The sequence below is a fragment of the Anomalospiza imberbis genome, chromosome 5, assembly GCF_031753505.1.
Source record: "Anomalospiza imberbis isolate Cuckoo-Finch-1a 21T00152 chromosome 5, ASM3175350v1, whole genome shotgun sequence".
NCBI lineage: Eukaryota > Metazoa > Chordata > Aves > Passeriformes > Viduidae > Anomalospiza > Anomalospiza imberbis.
Window position 1 is genome coordinate 47371086 of NC_089685.1, and position 17612 is coordinate 47388697.

The 17612-nt window shown below is 38.5% G+C and overlaps 1 protein-coding gene across 18 annotated transcripts in view; it reads right to left on the reverse strand.

Moving 5' to 3' along the window:
- Positions 1–17612, reverse strand: part of SOX5 (SRY-box transcription factor 5) — a 608493-nt gene that overhangs the window by 212168 nt on the left and 378713 nt on the right. For all 18 annotated transcript variants that reach the window (XM_068190516.1, XM_068190517.1, XM_068190518.1 and 15 more), the window contains one exon: positions 2173–2383. In XM_068190516.1, coding sequence (XP_068046617.1) covers positions 2173–2383 — 211 coding nt within the window. The remainder of the gene's footprint in view (positions 1–2172; positions 2384–17612) is intronic.

The window sequence follows — 17612 nt, forward strand, 5'->3', positions numbered from 1 at the left end:
AGACTAAAAATCATTACTGAAATATGCATTTATCACAAATTGCTGCATTTTTACCTACATGTACTATCAAAGATTCCCACTTGTAACACCTCATTCACAGGGAAATTCATTAATATGCTAATTACCTGACTAGCAACCAGTGATGACTAACAATTTTACTTTAGCACTACATGAAGAAGACCTGACAGTAATTTTCTGCTGGAGTTCAAACAGAGAAGACACTGTGGTGTATCGGTATATATCTCATTTAGTGAAAAAGACTCATATTTGTAGATCTCTAAGAACAGTCTAGCCATCTGCACCCAGAAATATATATTTTTTAATTAGCCACTCTAAAAACAACCATGTTGGCTGAAGGGAAGGGGGAGGGAGGCTTGTCAAAATGATGTATTTGTCCCTCACCACCTTTCAATGCTCTTATGCAAGTCTAATTTTCTTCCTAGCCACCTCACCTCTCTGGCCTCCTTTTGTTTCACGTCCCATTTCCCATTCTCTTCTAACTTCTGAACTTTTGTTAGTTTGCTTTTAAGGAGAAAAGGAAAAAAAGCTCAACTCTTTCCTATTCATTTTTTCCTGGATGGGGAGTAAGCAGAGACATGAATATGGCACCCTCATAATGATTTAACTAGGGCTTAATGAAATTTTCATCACAACCTGCTGTTCAATTTAATGGCCTTTGAAAGACAATAGAACAATGGCTAGAGGGAAGAAAAGATTTTTTGTTGCACGCATTTGCAAAGCCCAACATTCAGTTGCTCCCCCTCCTCTCTCTCCCAATCTCCTCACAAAGCTGTAGATCTTTTGTTTGTACTGTATATTTTCATTTTAGTAGAGCTGAGATAATGCATAAGCTCTGTAACCATTCTCATGTCTATCTGTGGCCTTTCCTTAATGGAGTCTGTGCAGCTTGTACAACCTCAGAGTATTTATACACTGCCCAGAACTCCTTGTTCTTCCCTCTCTCAGATAAAAGCCTGGTCTCCTTCCCACCCATTCCCCCCCCCAATCTCTTCCATCCAAAGGCACAAGGTATGCTATGGCACTGACCATTGCATCTACCTAAATGCAACAGAAATGTTGTAAGTTGTATTAAAAAACAAAAAAAAAGCTCAAAGAATTTGTTTCCCAGCAGACCCTTACTGCATGCTCCAGTCAAGAAAAGCCTAATTTACAATCCTGTCATGCTCCTTTATGTGCCAGCGTGTTTTTATCCGTACTTCCATTCCAGTATGCTGGTTGTCCTGAAATTTTCTTGTAGGTGCCATCACTTCATGCTTTAGCACTGCGGTGGTCCCTGAGAGCCCTGCGTTTAAGCATTCGGAATAGATTTCTCTAACAGGATAGGTGAGTGTGAATGAGAATGGAGTCTCATTGCTGTGCCCTAGGAAACAAGGCTCAGTATGCTCACACAATTGGCTTGCAGTGCCCCGGAAAGGTAGCTGTAAATAAGCATGCATATACCTACAGAGAGCATAACAAGAACTTCATCTTCCAGTCAGGACTTGGACTCTGCCCCAAACAGGCAAAAATTAAAAATCCTCATCTTTGGTCTTTGTCCCAGCCCACAGAGCACAAGTCCTATCACCATCAGCTGGAGAGAGGGTCTCAAAAGACACTTTTTCTCCAGAAAGGACACCTAGGAGCCAAAGCTGAGACTTGCTGGCCACACATAGTGCAGGGAACACCTGCATTCCCTGTCTGTACAGCACCTGCACTACACATAAACAGACCATGATCTGTCCCCCACAAAACCCTTCACAAACTCCCAGTTTACCTTCTTACCTTTCAAACAATGACCTGCCCACTAGATCATTTCACAAAAACACTGACATTGATGATAAATATTACTTCTTTTAGTTCTAGAAATGGGGAGAAGGGAGTAGTGGTGTAAAAGCCCCCACATGATTAAAATTAGCTTACTGCAGGCATATTGAGGAGGTTGCCACTGTAACAAAAAGTCCAATAGACTCTCTTTTTTGGGAAAAGCTGAAAACATTAGCTATGATGGGACACTGATAAAATTTACCTCTAATGTAGGAAAGAACTGTAAGATCTGCTGGCAAGGAAAAGCAAACAGAGCAGAAAACGGCACGATTAGAAAGTATATGTATCCAAAGGATCTAGAGAAAAGAAAAAAACTCAGAAATTTTTGGCCAGCTTCCCAGGCCTTACCTTCTGGCTCGTTTTTGATGAGCTCTTCCATTTTCCTTTGCTTCAGGGTGTCCACGACATCTGCCAAGCTCCCCTTGCGCCGCTCCGGGGTTCCCAGGGCTGTGCTGGACAAGGACTCTCCACTCTGGCGCCCACCTTCTTCTGCCTTCAGGGGTGAGGTAGATGAGTTGTGCGGGGCAAATGAAGACATCACTTTATTGCCATCAACTTCCTGAAAGGGGAGAAAAACAAGATGAAACGTTCCTTTCTTTTCTTGAAGAAGGGGGGAAAATAAATTGACAGAAAGAAAGGAAGAACAGTCCTTTGTTCTTTGAGTTCATTGCTATTTGTTCTTCTGTTGAAACCTTTAAAAAAAAAGGCATGCAATGCTTCAAAAACACCCAGAACAAAGCCTATCCATAAAGCATAAACCAAGATTACAGGCTGGAGTGAACAAAGATCAGCTTGCATGAGAGAAACATAAAATACAGTTTTTCCCTAATTGAGAAGAAGTGTTGTTCTCATCGGTTTCCTAATAACAATGGTATTGATTACCTGTAATTGTTCTTTTACAGCTCTCTTTCTAAAAAAAGCTTCAATTTTTACAAGGACCATTAATTTCCTGACTTTATAAAGTACTTAATGCCTTGATTGGCTAGTTGTTTTAAGAAAGAAAATAGCAACAAAACATTAAATGTCCTTTGCCATATGACATATTTTTACTCACAGTTCAAGCAGTTCTCCCATCTATAAAGGATGAAGCAATTGCTTTCTGTTTTCTACTTTATTCTCTTCTGTCTTAAACCTTCATTTCTTGTAGAAACAGTATTTTTCACAAAGGTGGTCCTAATGACTTTTGCTGGCAGCACAATGGCAAAACTCTATGACTTCCATGACTTCCTGGAACATGCACACAACCCTCCTCACGTGAGAGCCCACAGAGGTCTACTCATTAATTTTAATGGAAAGCAAAACTGGTTCTAGCATCTTCAAACTTGCCTTCATTAATGTAAGAGCCTTCTCCTCCACCATAAAGCAACGCTCTCTGCACATATTCCTTCTCCTTTCATGTCTGTTGTACCCTAACCTTCTGTACACATCTCCCAAACCCATTTTTCCCTCTGCTAATATATGCCATCTGTACCTGAAAAACTTAGGTCAATGTCTCCAAACAAAGACTGCAGCAGAGTAATACACTGCATAAAATATAATGCTGTAAAAACATGAGTAATTTTTATTTTGATGTGATTTCCCTGGTTTTTTTTTCACTATCCTATTTTTTGTACTCTAGCTGTTTAATGAATATTGTTTTTTAAATAAGCCAATGGATCATCTTGTTATATGAATTACAGACTTGGTTGAAAAAGTCTTAATTTTTTAATTGTTTTCATTTTTGCACTTCATTTCAGAGGGTATGAAGGTGCTACATATGTCTATAAATATGCACATACAATGTTTAGTGATTTTTGTTATAATTTTATATTTTTTGAGTAATTTTGATGTCTCTGCTCTAATAAATCACAATATTTCAGAAAAAAAAACTTTTATAAAAGAACATAAGTTGCTACAAATTATTTTAATAAAATCTGAGTAAAGTTACATGGAAAACATGCAATAAAGAAAACATATTTGTTTTCACAGGCTACTTGGTTGTGGCAAAAATATTACCTATGGTTAAGAAAACTTTTAATGCAAACAGTTTCGAGCAGCTTGAATGTGTTATACTAGTGAATAAATGCCCTAACAGAATCGGATTTAACTGAGATTACAATCTGGGCCATCATATGCCCCAAAAACCAAACCCAGTGATGTTAATGAGAGACTTTCTACTGACGTCAATGAGCTTTTGACCAAGCCCTAAAAAAATTTCCAACTCCAATCAACAGAAATGTTCCTTTTTATTTTTTCCTTCCAACTCCCTCCATCTTTGTTCTGCACTTGAAAAATTCCTAGTTGCTAACACTGGACTTCAAAACTTAGTTGAAGCCAAATGCAATTTTTTTCACATATAGACTTGTGTAAACTGATTTTTTAACACCAATCTAAAGAAGCAAAATTGTTAACTTCAGCACCATTTCAGCTTTTATCTAAAATTCAAAACCACTATCACCAAGTGGCAATTTTTTTCCTACACACAATATCTTGAAAGCTGCTTTCTTATTCACACTTTGAGACAGATAAGCCAAATATCATCATCCTTAGTTACAGTTCTTAAATCTACCTATGCCACCAGTCATGTATAGGAACAGTGGGTTTCTTCATTTTAACCAGGAATTAGTTTCTTCTTTTAATCCAAAGCAGGTCCCAAAAGTCTTTCACTCCTGTTTCTGTGTGCCACAGACACAAAGTATTTGTAAAACTTGCCAAAACTTCAGATATCACAGCTGCTGCTTCCATGCACATATTTGGGGTACATGCAAGTGGGGTTTTATACGTACAAATATATTCTCAGTATAAAACCAGTTTGTTATAAGAGAAGAAGCACAAGAACACAAGGATTGAATGATTATGTAAAGTAATATAAGATAGCTTTCAGAATCACAAATTGCTTGGTTTTCAAGTGAAACTCACAAGTATTTTTAAAACTCTGCCTTGCTTTCCGGGGAAAAGGAACTGTGAGGGGGACAATGCAGTAGTCTGTGAACAAAGCATCATGAAGGGACTCTGAATACTCAATTCCTTGTTCTTTCAAATGCACTGTGAAACCATAGAAAATACCACATTTTCCCTGCATTTCAGCTTCCTACCCGTAAAACAGCCACAAGTAATCTCTTATAATATAAAGGTCTTGGAATGATAAATTCATTAATAACAGAGATACCCCCCTACTGCAATGTTGGCTAAAAGCATTTATAATACCACAGATAGAAAGACTTCATAGCTGGCTAAGAAAGGAAAGGGAAGTGCTCTACACAGATTTTTTTTAAAAGATAAGTTAGATACTAAAATATACAATCAAGAAACCATCCCCCTGCAAAAAGTTTCTTTAAATCTCTTGGTTAGGTATGCAGGTACACAGTGTTTGCATATCACATACATGGCTATTTATACACTTGTGGGATTTAAGCCTCAATCAAAACACATATACAGTAGGGGAACAGCTGCAGTCACATCTCAGTGGGCTAAATTACAGTACACCAGTGAATTATTCATTCAGAAAGATCTGTAGCAATCACATATCCATTGCATGATTTGCAGTCCAAGAGGAATCCTCTCCTCTCTGTGCTGGTGGAGGAGAGCTCACCCCAGCTTCTGCTGCTGAGGACACTTCAGCATGAATCCTCCAGCAAACCAGCTCCAGAACCTGCTCTCCCAGAAGCCCAGCATCCTTTTATTCTGCTATTCACAACAACAACACGAAACATGCAACAGTTACCTTGGCTTTCACTCCGTGCCCCTCTCTTTTATTTTGTTCTGTCTTATGCCATCATTTGGAGACATGAAAAAGCTCTCAATGGGTCTGGATTTTTACTTCTAGCATGTAAAAAGAAAGGGTATTTCCCCCACATAAAACCTGCTCGTGTCAATGGCTGCACAAAGCCAAAAAACTTCAAGTAAAGAAAATCCTCTGATATTGCACGCAGAAGTTTAACTGACCCCCTGAAAACACTCAGAGAAATCCTTAATGGCAAGAAAGATATGTCAGCAACAGTTTAAAATCAATCCCCTGAGAAGAAGTTCCCTCCCAACAAGCAAGATTTAGCAGGTTCTTTTTTTAAAGGGACAAATTGGCATGACTTTCTCCAGTTTAACTGAGAGAAAAGCAACAACACTGTAACTTCGTATTAAGAAACATCAATATCTACTACTGACGTTATACAATTAAGTCCATCAAGCCACACACAAGACCCATCTCTCAGCCAACAGGGCAGTGGACAAACACTTTTCCTGGAGAACAGCCTCTCCCAGCTGTGTAACCATTTCACCTGTTCAAGTTTGATTACATTCCAGCCTCTGGCACTGCTAATCTTGGTAACAGTTTTATGCAGGCAGCAGCTGCTCAGTGGATGGGGCTCTGCTGTTCACCTGCACTGCCAATTGTTCTGCTGATGTGTGCTGGCCCAACATCTCCTCCAGCTCTGAGCTGGGATGGTACTCACCAAACACCTGAGGCTGCTGCTTCTTGATTTCCCCTTCGGAAAGGCAGACAAGGACCTGCACAGATTTTGCTGAAGCAAACACTCCAGCCCCTTCTTTCCCTCCCAAGCAACAGCAACACAAAAGGGACCAGCCCACGTCTCGTGTCTTCTGCTTCTGTTCCAAGCTAGAATCCACAGGAAGACCTGTTCATTTACAAGAAAGTTGCCTCGATATTGCCAAACAGCTTCCCGCCTATGGAAGAAATACCTCTTCCAAGGTTTAATGATAAAACAGGCTTCTGCCCTTTCAGGATGAGGTCAATAATCTTCCTTTGTTAATCTTGGGCAAGCTTTACTTAATCTAGCCCCCTTGTCACCTTTGTGATTGACAGGAAAAGTCATGTCACTGGACAATGGACTTGTCCTCACTGAGCAATATCTTTTTTAAAGATTACACAATGTTACCCTTGCTCTCATAAAAAGTGCAAACATTGTCCGGTTAAAAGAAACTCTTCATTCCAGCTGTATCTTTCAAATTGTCTCCCTCTGTTTCCAGGGACCAAGGGAGGCATATTTCAGTTCTACAGAGGAACATTTACAGGCTTAATGAAAAGAAACAGGTTGTACTCAGTGAGATTTCCAAAATATCTTTTAGTGATCTAAATAGATCTCATCTTCTCCTTCCTCACCTAGAGATGCACATTATTCCTGTCTGCAATTAAACTCAGACACTCTGCTTCTGTGACATTAAAATTTTGTCCCAAACCAACCAAGAATCGAAGCAGAAGAAAACTGAGAACTAAGTCTGAAACTGTTAATTACCACCATATGGTACACATGAAGTCAGCATCTGCAGGGGAAAAAAAAATATATATCATGAGAATCAAGCTGCTGGTTTTGCAGCCAAAAACACCTGGAATAAAATACTTGGGTCTTTAAAACAAGCACAGATATTGTCTGATTTTAAGAAGCCTGTGATCCTAAAAGCAACCAAAAAGGTTCTTTTTTTCAAAGCTGGAATTTTGCCCATGCTTCACTCTTTTAGGATGTGTAAAGAAGACCAAAGGCAGGGTTTTTTTTCTCTGCTTTCTACATTAGACATGTAGGCTAACATGTAGACAATTTTATGGTCTCCATAGTGACCAGGAAGCTGATAACAGTATGACATAAGAGATAATTAGAAAACTTCACTCTTCTGAAGACAAATGATTCTCCGGCAATTTAGTACTGTTTCCTATTTTTTAAAATTTATTTTCCCCAACAATATTGTAGGAAATGAGTATCTATGTGTAAGATTCAACAGCACAGCTACTTCAAGTGAAAATCTGGAAGCTGTAGAAATACTTCCATTGCCCACAGGAGGCCCACCAGCAATTACAAGAAAACTCAACTTGACATTTCCAGTATTTATTAATGTTTAAAAGAAACAAAACAGACACACAATATTCACAAAGCAAGAATGATCTTCAATTTTTTACTTAACCTTCCATTTACAATCTTTACCTCAATTAATGTACTTCACTTACTTCAGGAGCTTAAGTGCCATCGCCTTTCAATGGGAATCATATTTTCAAATCACTTAAGTGGTCTGGAAAACTGTCTCCATCTACATGCTGTGTCACAGGGGCTGCAAAGCAGGGATTACCACAAACCTGCCTGGCTTCTGGTGGCTGTCAACCTGGCACCTTCAGGAAGGTGAAACCCATATTCCATAAGGCTTCCCAGTGGGCACTGTGCTTTTCATATGTTAGAATTTCCTTCCTTCTATCTTGTATTTAATAGGTCTTTGGTCTGTAAGCCTCCTCCACATAGTAAAGTTGCTCACTAGTGGTGGAGAGGAATGATCCCAAGGAGATTGAAAAGGAGACAGTGGAGGACACCATAAGCAAACAGGAGACTACAGAAGGTCATAGAAGGGAAGAACAGGTGGAAGAGGATAAATAAATTGTTAGGAAGTAAGAAATGACACATAACCCAAAGAGGGATAGAAGTGGTTAAGGGCATCATATAAAGATCCAAACATTATGGGTCTGCAATCAGATTCATGCAAAGCAACCACTGTCCTTATACTGCTTATTTCTTTTCCTAGGACTGTGGTTTTAATGATGACAAGGAAATCAAACACAATAGAGAGTGAGGAAGTAAGTGAATGGATCAGAAGAGTCAGCTGAAGAGGCCATTGTGGCAGAGAACTTTTACCTGAATTAGATGAACTAAACACAGTGAACAGATGCACTTTTTTTTTGTTTTCTTTTTACTGTGACCATACTACTACCATCAAGAGAAATAGATTCAAGTCAAATACTGATTTGGCTTTACTGACACAACATATTTGGTACTCCATGATCCATATCTTGGAGGTACTACCAGGAGTTATATAATCCTGATGACATCTTGTTCTCCCCTTCTAAAATGTTAAAATTTCACTTTGCAATGGAATTTTATTTATTTTAAGCAATCATTATTAGCTCTTGTCCTTCAGTTTGTATTTGTTTGACATGAAGTGCTGTATCTAATTACTGACCTCTTCCTGATGAAGCAGAAGATAGTGGCAGAGGTTTCAGTGGGAAGGCTAACAGGTATTTCCTGTGCTTGGTATCCATGAACCTGGCTGGAAATGGTTCAAAGCTCAAAAAGACAACCATATGCCACAGGCACTCTGCTACATCAGACTCCTTCCTTTCTTTTACCTTTTTCCTCCATATGTAAATGGAGATATTAATGAATATTTCCTGCAGCTTGAGGCATTTTATATAATTGATATAATAAGCCTAGAGATTCTTGGCTAAAAGCCCCACAGTGGTTGTGTTTTCATTTTTATTGATGCAATAAATACTCAGCCTTTATATTACTCTTACACTCCGTGGGGCACCACAGCCCAACCACCTGAAACCGGAAATTGGGAATTCTCTCATATATCAAGTGCCACCCCACAATATCTGACAGGAACACTGAAACATACCTTGATTCTTTCCAAACACCACAATTCTCAGACTGCTGCCACAACTGCACGAGCGAGAGAAAATTTCAAACACAAGGCTTAGAGATGAGCTGCGAGAAACTGTTTGGTTGCATTCACACAAAAGGAATAACTTATAATCCGTTTTGCGCTGATTTCTAACTTTATCCTCTGAGATTTAGAGAGCATAGGAACAGATTTTTCAAGGATTTAAGTATCTACAGATAGAAGGAGGTGCCTAGTGGGATTTCTGAAAATGCACAATAATATACATATTCATTTAATTCTCACTGACTTCATTTTAAGTGTCTGAAAATAAAGAGGTGGGAGCAGCACGGTGTGACTGGGTGACTCGGTGTGCCTCTTCACCAGACCATTATCAGCCTATCTCTAGCACAGAGCACAATCTGATAACCGATGCTTTAAAACAAACATTTCTCCTCTGGCTGTTCTGCATTCCAGCCTATCCCCAAACATACAGCACAAGTTTAGTATTTCTTACTGATTATCCCATCATTTCTACTTGATTTATTACAAATCAAAGAACTTTATGCAAACTGTGGATCTGTTTGTAGTAAAAATATATTAGAAAATGTTGTGAGAGAAATTTTAGAACTTTTTTATATTGAATGCCAAGCATGGGCTTTTAAATTATTTTCTTCTGTGGTCTATATTTTGGTTTTATTTTTAGCCAACTTCTTTGTCCCATTTCTTGCAATGAAGTGCTCCCCATATATAAAAGGATTTTGCAAATCCTTAGATAGTAAATATAGTAAAATTGAAGCAACTACTTTGTAACTGGCAAATGTGGTTAGTGATATGATTCCTGACACCCATACTCAGACCAGATCTCCTCTACTGCTTCTTTCTCTGGCTAAGCTCATTTCAAGAAAATAACGCAATATAGGATTACATCTATTTGTTCTCAAAACACTTAACAAACAGAACTGGCATTCTGAGAACTCCTAATATGTTAGCTATAACCTGCAAAAACAAAGAACATGTTGTACTACAAGAGCCTTGTTATCTTTGTGCTAGTAATCTTCATGCTTAAAAATAATAAATAAAGCTCTGCAAAAGCACTTTTAAGACTTTTATGAGCTCTTCCCTCAGGGACTAAAGATCGCCCGTAAGACCTTGCTAAACAAAAAATAAGACTGCTTATCAAAACAGCTTGGTAGAGGCTTCAGCATACATTAAATCCTTCTAATAGTTTGGAAATCATGCAGTATAAAACAATTATCTTTGTAAAAATACAAGCTTACTAACCAGATACAACAACTCTGGCTTGTGAGTGTAATAAAACCTATGTTGAGTGTCAAAGCCAGTTTGATCACCAGCTTTGTTACTATGAAACAAACCCATTGTCTGTGCTAATTCCTCAGAAGAAGGGGAGAGGACTATCTGAACAGAACTCAGGATAAAAGGAATGCCATAGGCCAGCAGTGGCTCCTGGACTGCTCCCAGCTTTCACACTTCAGTTCACTGCAGTTTTCAGATGGAAAGGGATGTCAGATGTTCATCTGTTCTCTGGTAGCCTACAGAAACTTGTACCAGGCAAATCATTTCACTTCATTCCTTTGGCTGGGTGGCTGAGAGGAAAGTAAAGAAAAGCCACACATGAAATAGTTATGATGCCTCAGGTTTTAGCTTTTACATTTTTCAGATTCTGTGCTGCTGTAGTGTGTAGCCCTGAGCTTCATATTAGGGGATGGTGAGCTCTCTTCACAGAGCAGGGAGACAAAACTATTCCTTCTCCAGCTGGGGACCAAGGACAAATGATCCAAATCTCAGGCCCAAGAGCACAAACAACGTGGGCTGAAGAGAGAAGAACAAGGATGGGACTTCATGGGCTGGCGCTGGAATTGGACAATGAACTCCAATGTGCAAATGGAGCAGAACTGATCAAAGTGAGAGACCCTGTGAGCGGTCGTGCATTTTGGGACCATTTTGGTTCATCTTGGGTGTAGCCCTGGCTGGGCTCTTGTGCTGCCCAAGGTGGATCCATTGAGGAGATCCTTTTAATAAATCCCTGCTTGATTCTGTAACTCTGTCCAGCCTCTGTTCCAGGGCAGCCTTCACAAGGCATCAATTCTGTGAAACATAGGTATGTGGCTAAATCCACTACACTTCTTAAATAATCATGTTCTGCTTTATACACATTGTGTATTTTTCACGAGACTTCTCAATTCACATCCATTTATCTACTTTTACCTTGTGTTTGTTCTTTTGCTTTTCAGAAGATTATAACGAGACTCACAAGATGATAACCATCAAAACAGTCTTTGCCTCCACAGAGATTAGCATCACACTATTTCTTTCTTCTGAAAGCAATCTTCTGGAACTTTTCATTTTCAAGAAGGGCCAAAAAACATAACTTTATTAAAATGGAATAGCTACTTGAGAAATAGCCTCACTGTGTCCACTGGAGTTTACTAGTTTATTACAGCATAAGAACAGGAATTAAAAAAAAAAAAAAGAAACTCTTTTGGTTCAGAATGCTTGTCTCATTAGTTTTTGTAATGAATATCACTCAGCCCAAGCGACTCACAGATCTGCTTTTACCTAAGTTCTATATTCTGCTCCTTTTCACAAACTACAATTAATTTGTCTACTACTAACTCTCTTACATTTTTTAAGTAATGTTACAGGACTTTTCCAAGCAGTAACTGGTTTAATATTCTTTAACAGTTATTAACAGACTTACTTTCTCTCAAAAATTTATGCCACCTATTCTGCTCTTTTATAATTTGATTTTCTTCCTACTTACAACTGTTACACAATTTTAGTGAAACAGAATTTGGAATTCTGGTGTAAACCAAAGTAGTTTTCTCACCTTTGGAGGAAGAATTTCACAGGATATAAAAAGAAAAGGAATATACATATTCTGTGCTTATAAACAAAGAATAAATCCTTTCACAGGAAGACAGTTCCACAGAACAAGCTTACAGAGTAGGAATAAAACTTATTTGGATCTTGCACACTTCCAAGGACAGCATTTGATCAAAAATGCCAAATAGATCAGGATAATTATTAAAAATTAATATGACAGGAGTAAATCAATGTAACACTGATACATAAACATAATACGGGTTATTAGAGCTATTCAGAATTTTTTTAGTTAATCGCCACAAAATACCTTTGTGGTATTGCACATAGCACATGCACAGGACATGGCATGAGCTGACTTGCCAGGCTCCAAAGCACAGGAAAGGCAGAGCACATTCAGCACCCAAGGGTTATCAAGAACCAATTCCCTGTGCACTCTTCTGAGTGTTACTACACCTCAAATGGTGACATTATGTTCTACTCCAGGGAGCAGCATGATGTCATTTTACCATTTAAGTTCCATTCTATAGCTCATCCAAGCAGAGCTTAAACAATATTTAAAATGTACACAGACCTCACCGGTTCAGACTGTGGTTGAGTGATGCAAAACACCCTAATAAATTCTAATTTATGACAGATTCACAGTTGTTATCACTCTGCAGATGAGTGATTCTTTCTTCTGTTTCTGTAAACTGCAGTCAGCAGCATACATTGCCTACTATGAAGAGACCTTTGTGATAAGATGATATCAAGGGATGTTGTGACATTCCTGATTAAGAATTACACAGTAAGCAAACTGTACAGAAATGCTAATTTCCCTCCCCTTTCTCATCACTTACCTAAATTATTCTGAGTAATACAAATGATCTTTATTAGCTTTAAAGCAGTTAATTCTCATTCTCTTATATCATTTCATTAAAGAAATCAAATTCCTGTAGATGACTAAGTGCACAACGTATTTTCCTTAACAATGAATTTTGTGCATGATGTACTTCATGTTCATAAACAAACCGAAAAAAAAACCCAAGGAACATCAATTCTTCTACAGCCACAGCCAACTACCCACCATCAGCAGAGAATGAATAACTTTTGCTGGAAATAGCCTTTCTTCTCCAAATTCCTCTTTGAATCACTGATTTCTGAGTATTCCCTGTAGTTTTCAGTCATCATGAAGTGATGCTGAAAAACCCACAGAATTGCCCAACCCAAATAAGAAAGGCACAATTTTCTCCACTTTGACTGGAAAGAATGTAAGGTTGCTTTATGGTGAGGAAGCATTGCTTGGCTAACAGAGCATGGTTTTAAAAAAATCTCTTTTTGCCCTTAAATTTATTAAAATTGGGCCTCACAATGTGATCCAACTAGGTACTACTGTGCCTACCAGCATTAAGCTGATGTACAGAAGGTTTCTAACAAAAAGTTCTCTGCAATGCATTCATTATACCCAGCAACATCAAACAGGGAAAAATAATTAAAAAGCCCCTATTGAGCATCTAGAGACCTTGAGCTCAGAGAGGGGGTGAACACAAAGGGTATTTGGTTTTGAGTCACACTACATATATATATATATATATGTATATACATATATATACATATATATATATATATATGTATGTAAAATCATATAGATTAGAAGACATTACAGTGCATTTTGAAAGGTTTTCTTATTTTCCTCTTCCCTTCTATTCTGGTCTATGAGTGTCTACCCTTAAAGTAGACATATTTAAGCATACTCAAAAGAGTTACATAATTTTTTTTGTTTCAGTTGTTTTTTTAATCTTCAGATGTACATTTATGTGGGAATGAGTTATCTGAAAAATAAGTTGCTTGGACAGATTCAATCACGTGAAATAAAAGTGAAAATCACATGCACCCGACATATAAAGGGGAATTATGCTGAGAGCTTATTTGTATGTTACAAGGGGGTAAAAGTGAGACACATAAGACTGGTCCCTCTGAAAGGCACCCAGTCCACCTCACAGCCCCTCTGACAGTACTGGAGGCTGCACTCTCACATTTACATAAAGCTCTTCTCTCAATATACTTTGATTTATCTGATTTGTTGTTCAAACATTACAGTGCCTCATAATTTCAGGTTCAGAGAAACTTCCAAAAATAGAGGGTTAAAAGATGCTACAATGACACTACATCACGACTTCTGATCTAAATTTGATTCAACCAGTTGAGACTGGTCCAAGCAGGTTTGAGCTAGTCAGAACCAGCCTGAACCAGTCTGATCCACTTTGAACAGTTCAGAACTGGTCTGGACCCAGCCCCATACTCATCCAGACTGGTGATAAATAAACCACAGTTTCCCAAATCAGCCAAAACATCCCCTTCAAAGGAGAAAACCTGGGATTAGGAAGGCCCATGGAATCAAACTAATCAAATCAAAATACCTAAATTATATTTTCAGTGACTGAATGGAGAACTGAGGACTGCCTAAAATACCCAATCTTTTTGTAAACTTTTTTCCAGTAAGATCTTGATTATCACCATGCTTTTCCAGATTTCAGCACATTTGTTTTCTACAGGAGCTGGGCAGAACACTTTAAAACTCAGCAAGAGTTTCAGAAGATCCCCATGATCAAACTGCATTTAACTGCACAAGTTTTTTTCAGTGAACAATGGGATCACAATTTCAGAAGCCTAAACTGCTCTGGAAATCTCACTTCCTGAACACATTTGATTTCAAGCCCTTGTGTTTATTAATTGTCATGTCAGCTATTATTCACTTCAATACAAAGTAAAACTTTTCTTCCTTGGAAGTAACAGAGTAAATTAAGAGCTCAGATTATGCACAGTGATAAACAAAATACAGTCAGAATTAGCCGTTCAAATGCCTCAAGTTATAGTAGTTAATCCTAAATTTTACTTTAGGGCTTAAGCACTACTGAAAAAACACAATATCCAGTGAAGACACTAAGGAGAATAAACTGGAAAACAGACAGCAACAAACACCTTTGGAAATTGCTGGTCATTGTTCTGACTGCAGGGCTGAATTAATTTAACACAGATTAGAAGAAGTTTAGATGAAAGCATCTGTGTTCTGCTTCTGAAACAGGAGAACATCCAACTATGTATGGGGATAAAGAGAACAGTGCCTTTAAAATGTCATCTATTTTCAACGTAGTTGTTGTTCCCCATGTATTTTCTGAGCCATGTCTATCAGCTCACTTTATTGACTATTTCTTTTTAACTGCCCTCAGAACTGAAGATTCAATACAGCTACAAAAGAAGGAACTGGACTCTGGTGTGCAGACATATCATCAACAAAACAGTTAAGTACCAATTGCAAAGTGTTTTTTTACTAGGGATGATGTGAAGCAAAAAGAGACATGGCATATTTTCAAACCCTGGGTTAAGTCATAGCATTATAGGCAATTAATAGAAATATCATATTTTTATGCAACTAAATTTGACCTCAAAAGCCACCACAAGACAGAAAACATAGGACCCTCTAATGTCATTTTTACAGTCATTCATCTGACTATAACCACACTTTAAAGCACTAAGGTCAGCTGGTCACGAAGCATGACCTACACTTCTGACTAGCATGCACTACATTTGACTTGAGAGTAAATAAGGGACTGACACTCCATTAACCTTCACAAGTACAATTATTTATCGAAACAGTTCAAAAGATTACCCACCAGAGAACTGATAAATCTGGAAGCACAAAAGGAAACTGTAACAGTACAAACTGATCTTTCACCAGTGATGAAGAGCTATTTCCTACCACAATTCCTGTAGCAAGTCCTCCAGTCAGTTTTAACACAGCCATCCATTTTAAAAGACTGCAACTTAAATCACATTGGCTTTGACAAAATGTCAGAGCTTTCCTTTTTTTGTGGTTGTTGGGTTTTTTAATTTCCATTTCCTTTCTCAGAAATAATACATGCTAATATCCTGTATTTACAAGAGTCTTCAAAGACTTCCCTCAGAAATGCATGCAGAAAATTCAGAAGAGTTCTGCAGAGTTGGCCCTACCTATCACAGCACATCACAGTTAAGATAGCAGAGCATCCCCATACAATTTCAGAAGGCTTCAACCCACACAGAGTAACACCATTCCATTTGAGAAGGCTGCAAGCATCTGCCATTCTTGTCCTTCAGCCCAGCCTTTTATACCCCGATGCTGATGCACTGCACCTGTGTGCCCTCTGTTCCCTCTGGGGTTGGGCACCTGGGCACTCCATGGCTCCTTCCCTTCAATGCTGCTCACCTGTCCTGCACAGCTGGGGCCAGTTAGGGATGAGGCTGGGCCACAGCCCCACTCCCAGTCACCACTAACCCTGTGTCTACACTACCTTCTCTTTTGCACTTTTAGTTGCAACCCAAGGATGACACCTGTTCCCAATATTCCTGTTTGCTGAGGTGACCATCATTTTCCCACCACCATGTGAACTTTATTTCTTTTATTACAAGACATGTGCTGATTGTTAACTCTATAAAATTTCTGTAACATCTTTATGTAGTGACATTCTACTCAAATTCTGCACCGAAGCACAGGGTTGAGCTGCTCACCAGCAGCTGTCATCTGCCATCAACTACTTTGAGTTTTTGACTGCAGGAGCACTTTGCACTTCCAAAGAGCAGGAAGTTTGTTCAAAATCCTATACCAGAAAGGGTCAGGAGGGAGAGTGAAAAGAGAGCAGCTCTACCACAGGAAGATTCTGTCATGATCTACTGGAAATGTTGTCCATCACTGCCATCTTGTCTCACACAGTGGTTTTCCTTTGGCAGCACAGCACACCCCTCTACTGCACCACACCCTGGACCGATCTCCAGCCTCTCTCAGATGCACAGGTGGAAAAAATCACCACATGTTCACCACTGGAGCTGCAGTTATTACAGCAGAGCTCCAAAAAAAGCAGTGGTGCGCAGAAAATGAACCACCTTCCTTGTCTTTGCTCTCCCCTTTGGATTAACTTCCTTACTTTGTGAAACTGCATCAAGTTCATGAACACACACAGCTCACCCAGCTGTCTCAGACCTTCTTTCTGGTGGTCACAAGGCAAGAACCCCAAAATGTAAAAAACCAAGAGACATGGGAGAAAAAAAATCATTTAGACAAGGGAGAAAAAAATCATTTGAAGAGGAAGAGGCTTTTCTATTATCAAATAGCCCAAAAGACAGCAAAAGGAACAGAAAGTGCTGACTGACATCAAGGTCAATTTCTACCAAATGTCATCTAATAAAGGGGAAAGATTGACTTGATAATGCCTTTTTAACAGATGATTTATTACATTCATAACATACAGAACAGCATAATCCTCATTATATTAGTTACCTTATTTCAGCTTGTACAAACAGTTTATTCCTTAAAGATAATAAAAGGAAATGGATTATGATTTTGAATCTTCTGCACACTTTACCTTATATATATTAAAATAATCATGTTTAGGGGACGGAGTACTTTTTAAACCTGACTCATAAAATTGATATCCTGAGGTCTAATGTTTATTTTTTCACATTTACTTCCAGATCAAATGCCTTAAATGACAAATACTTCCCCCTTTCCAACTCCTTGTCTTGGAAACTCAACATTTCTTTTTTCTCCTCCCACTAAGAAGAGATGCTGTAGTCAGACT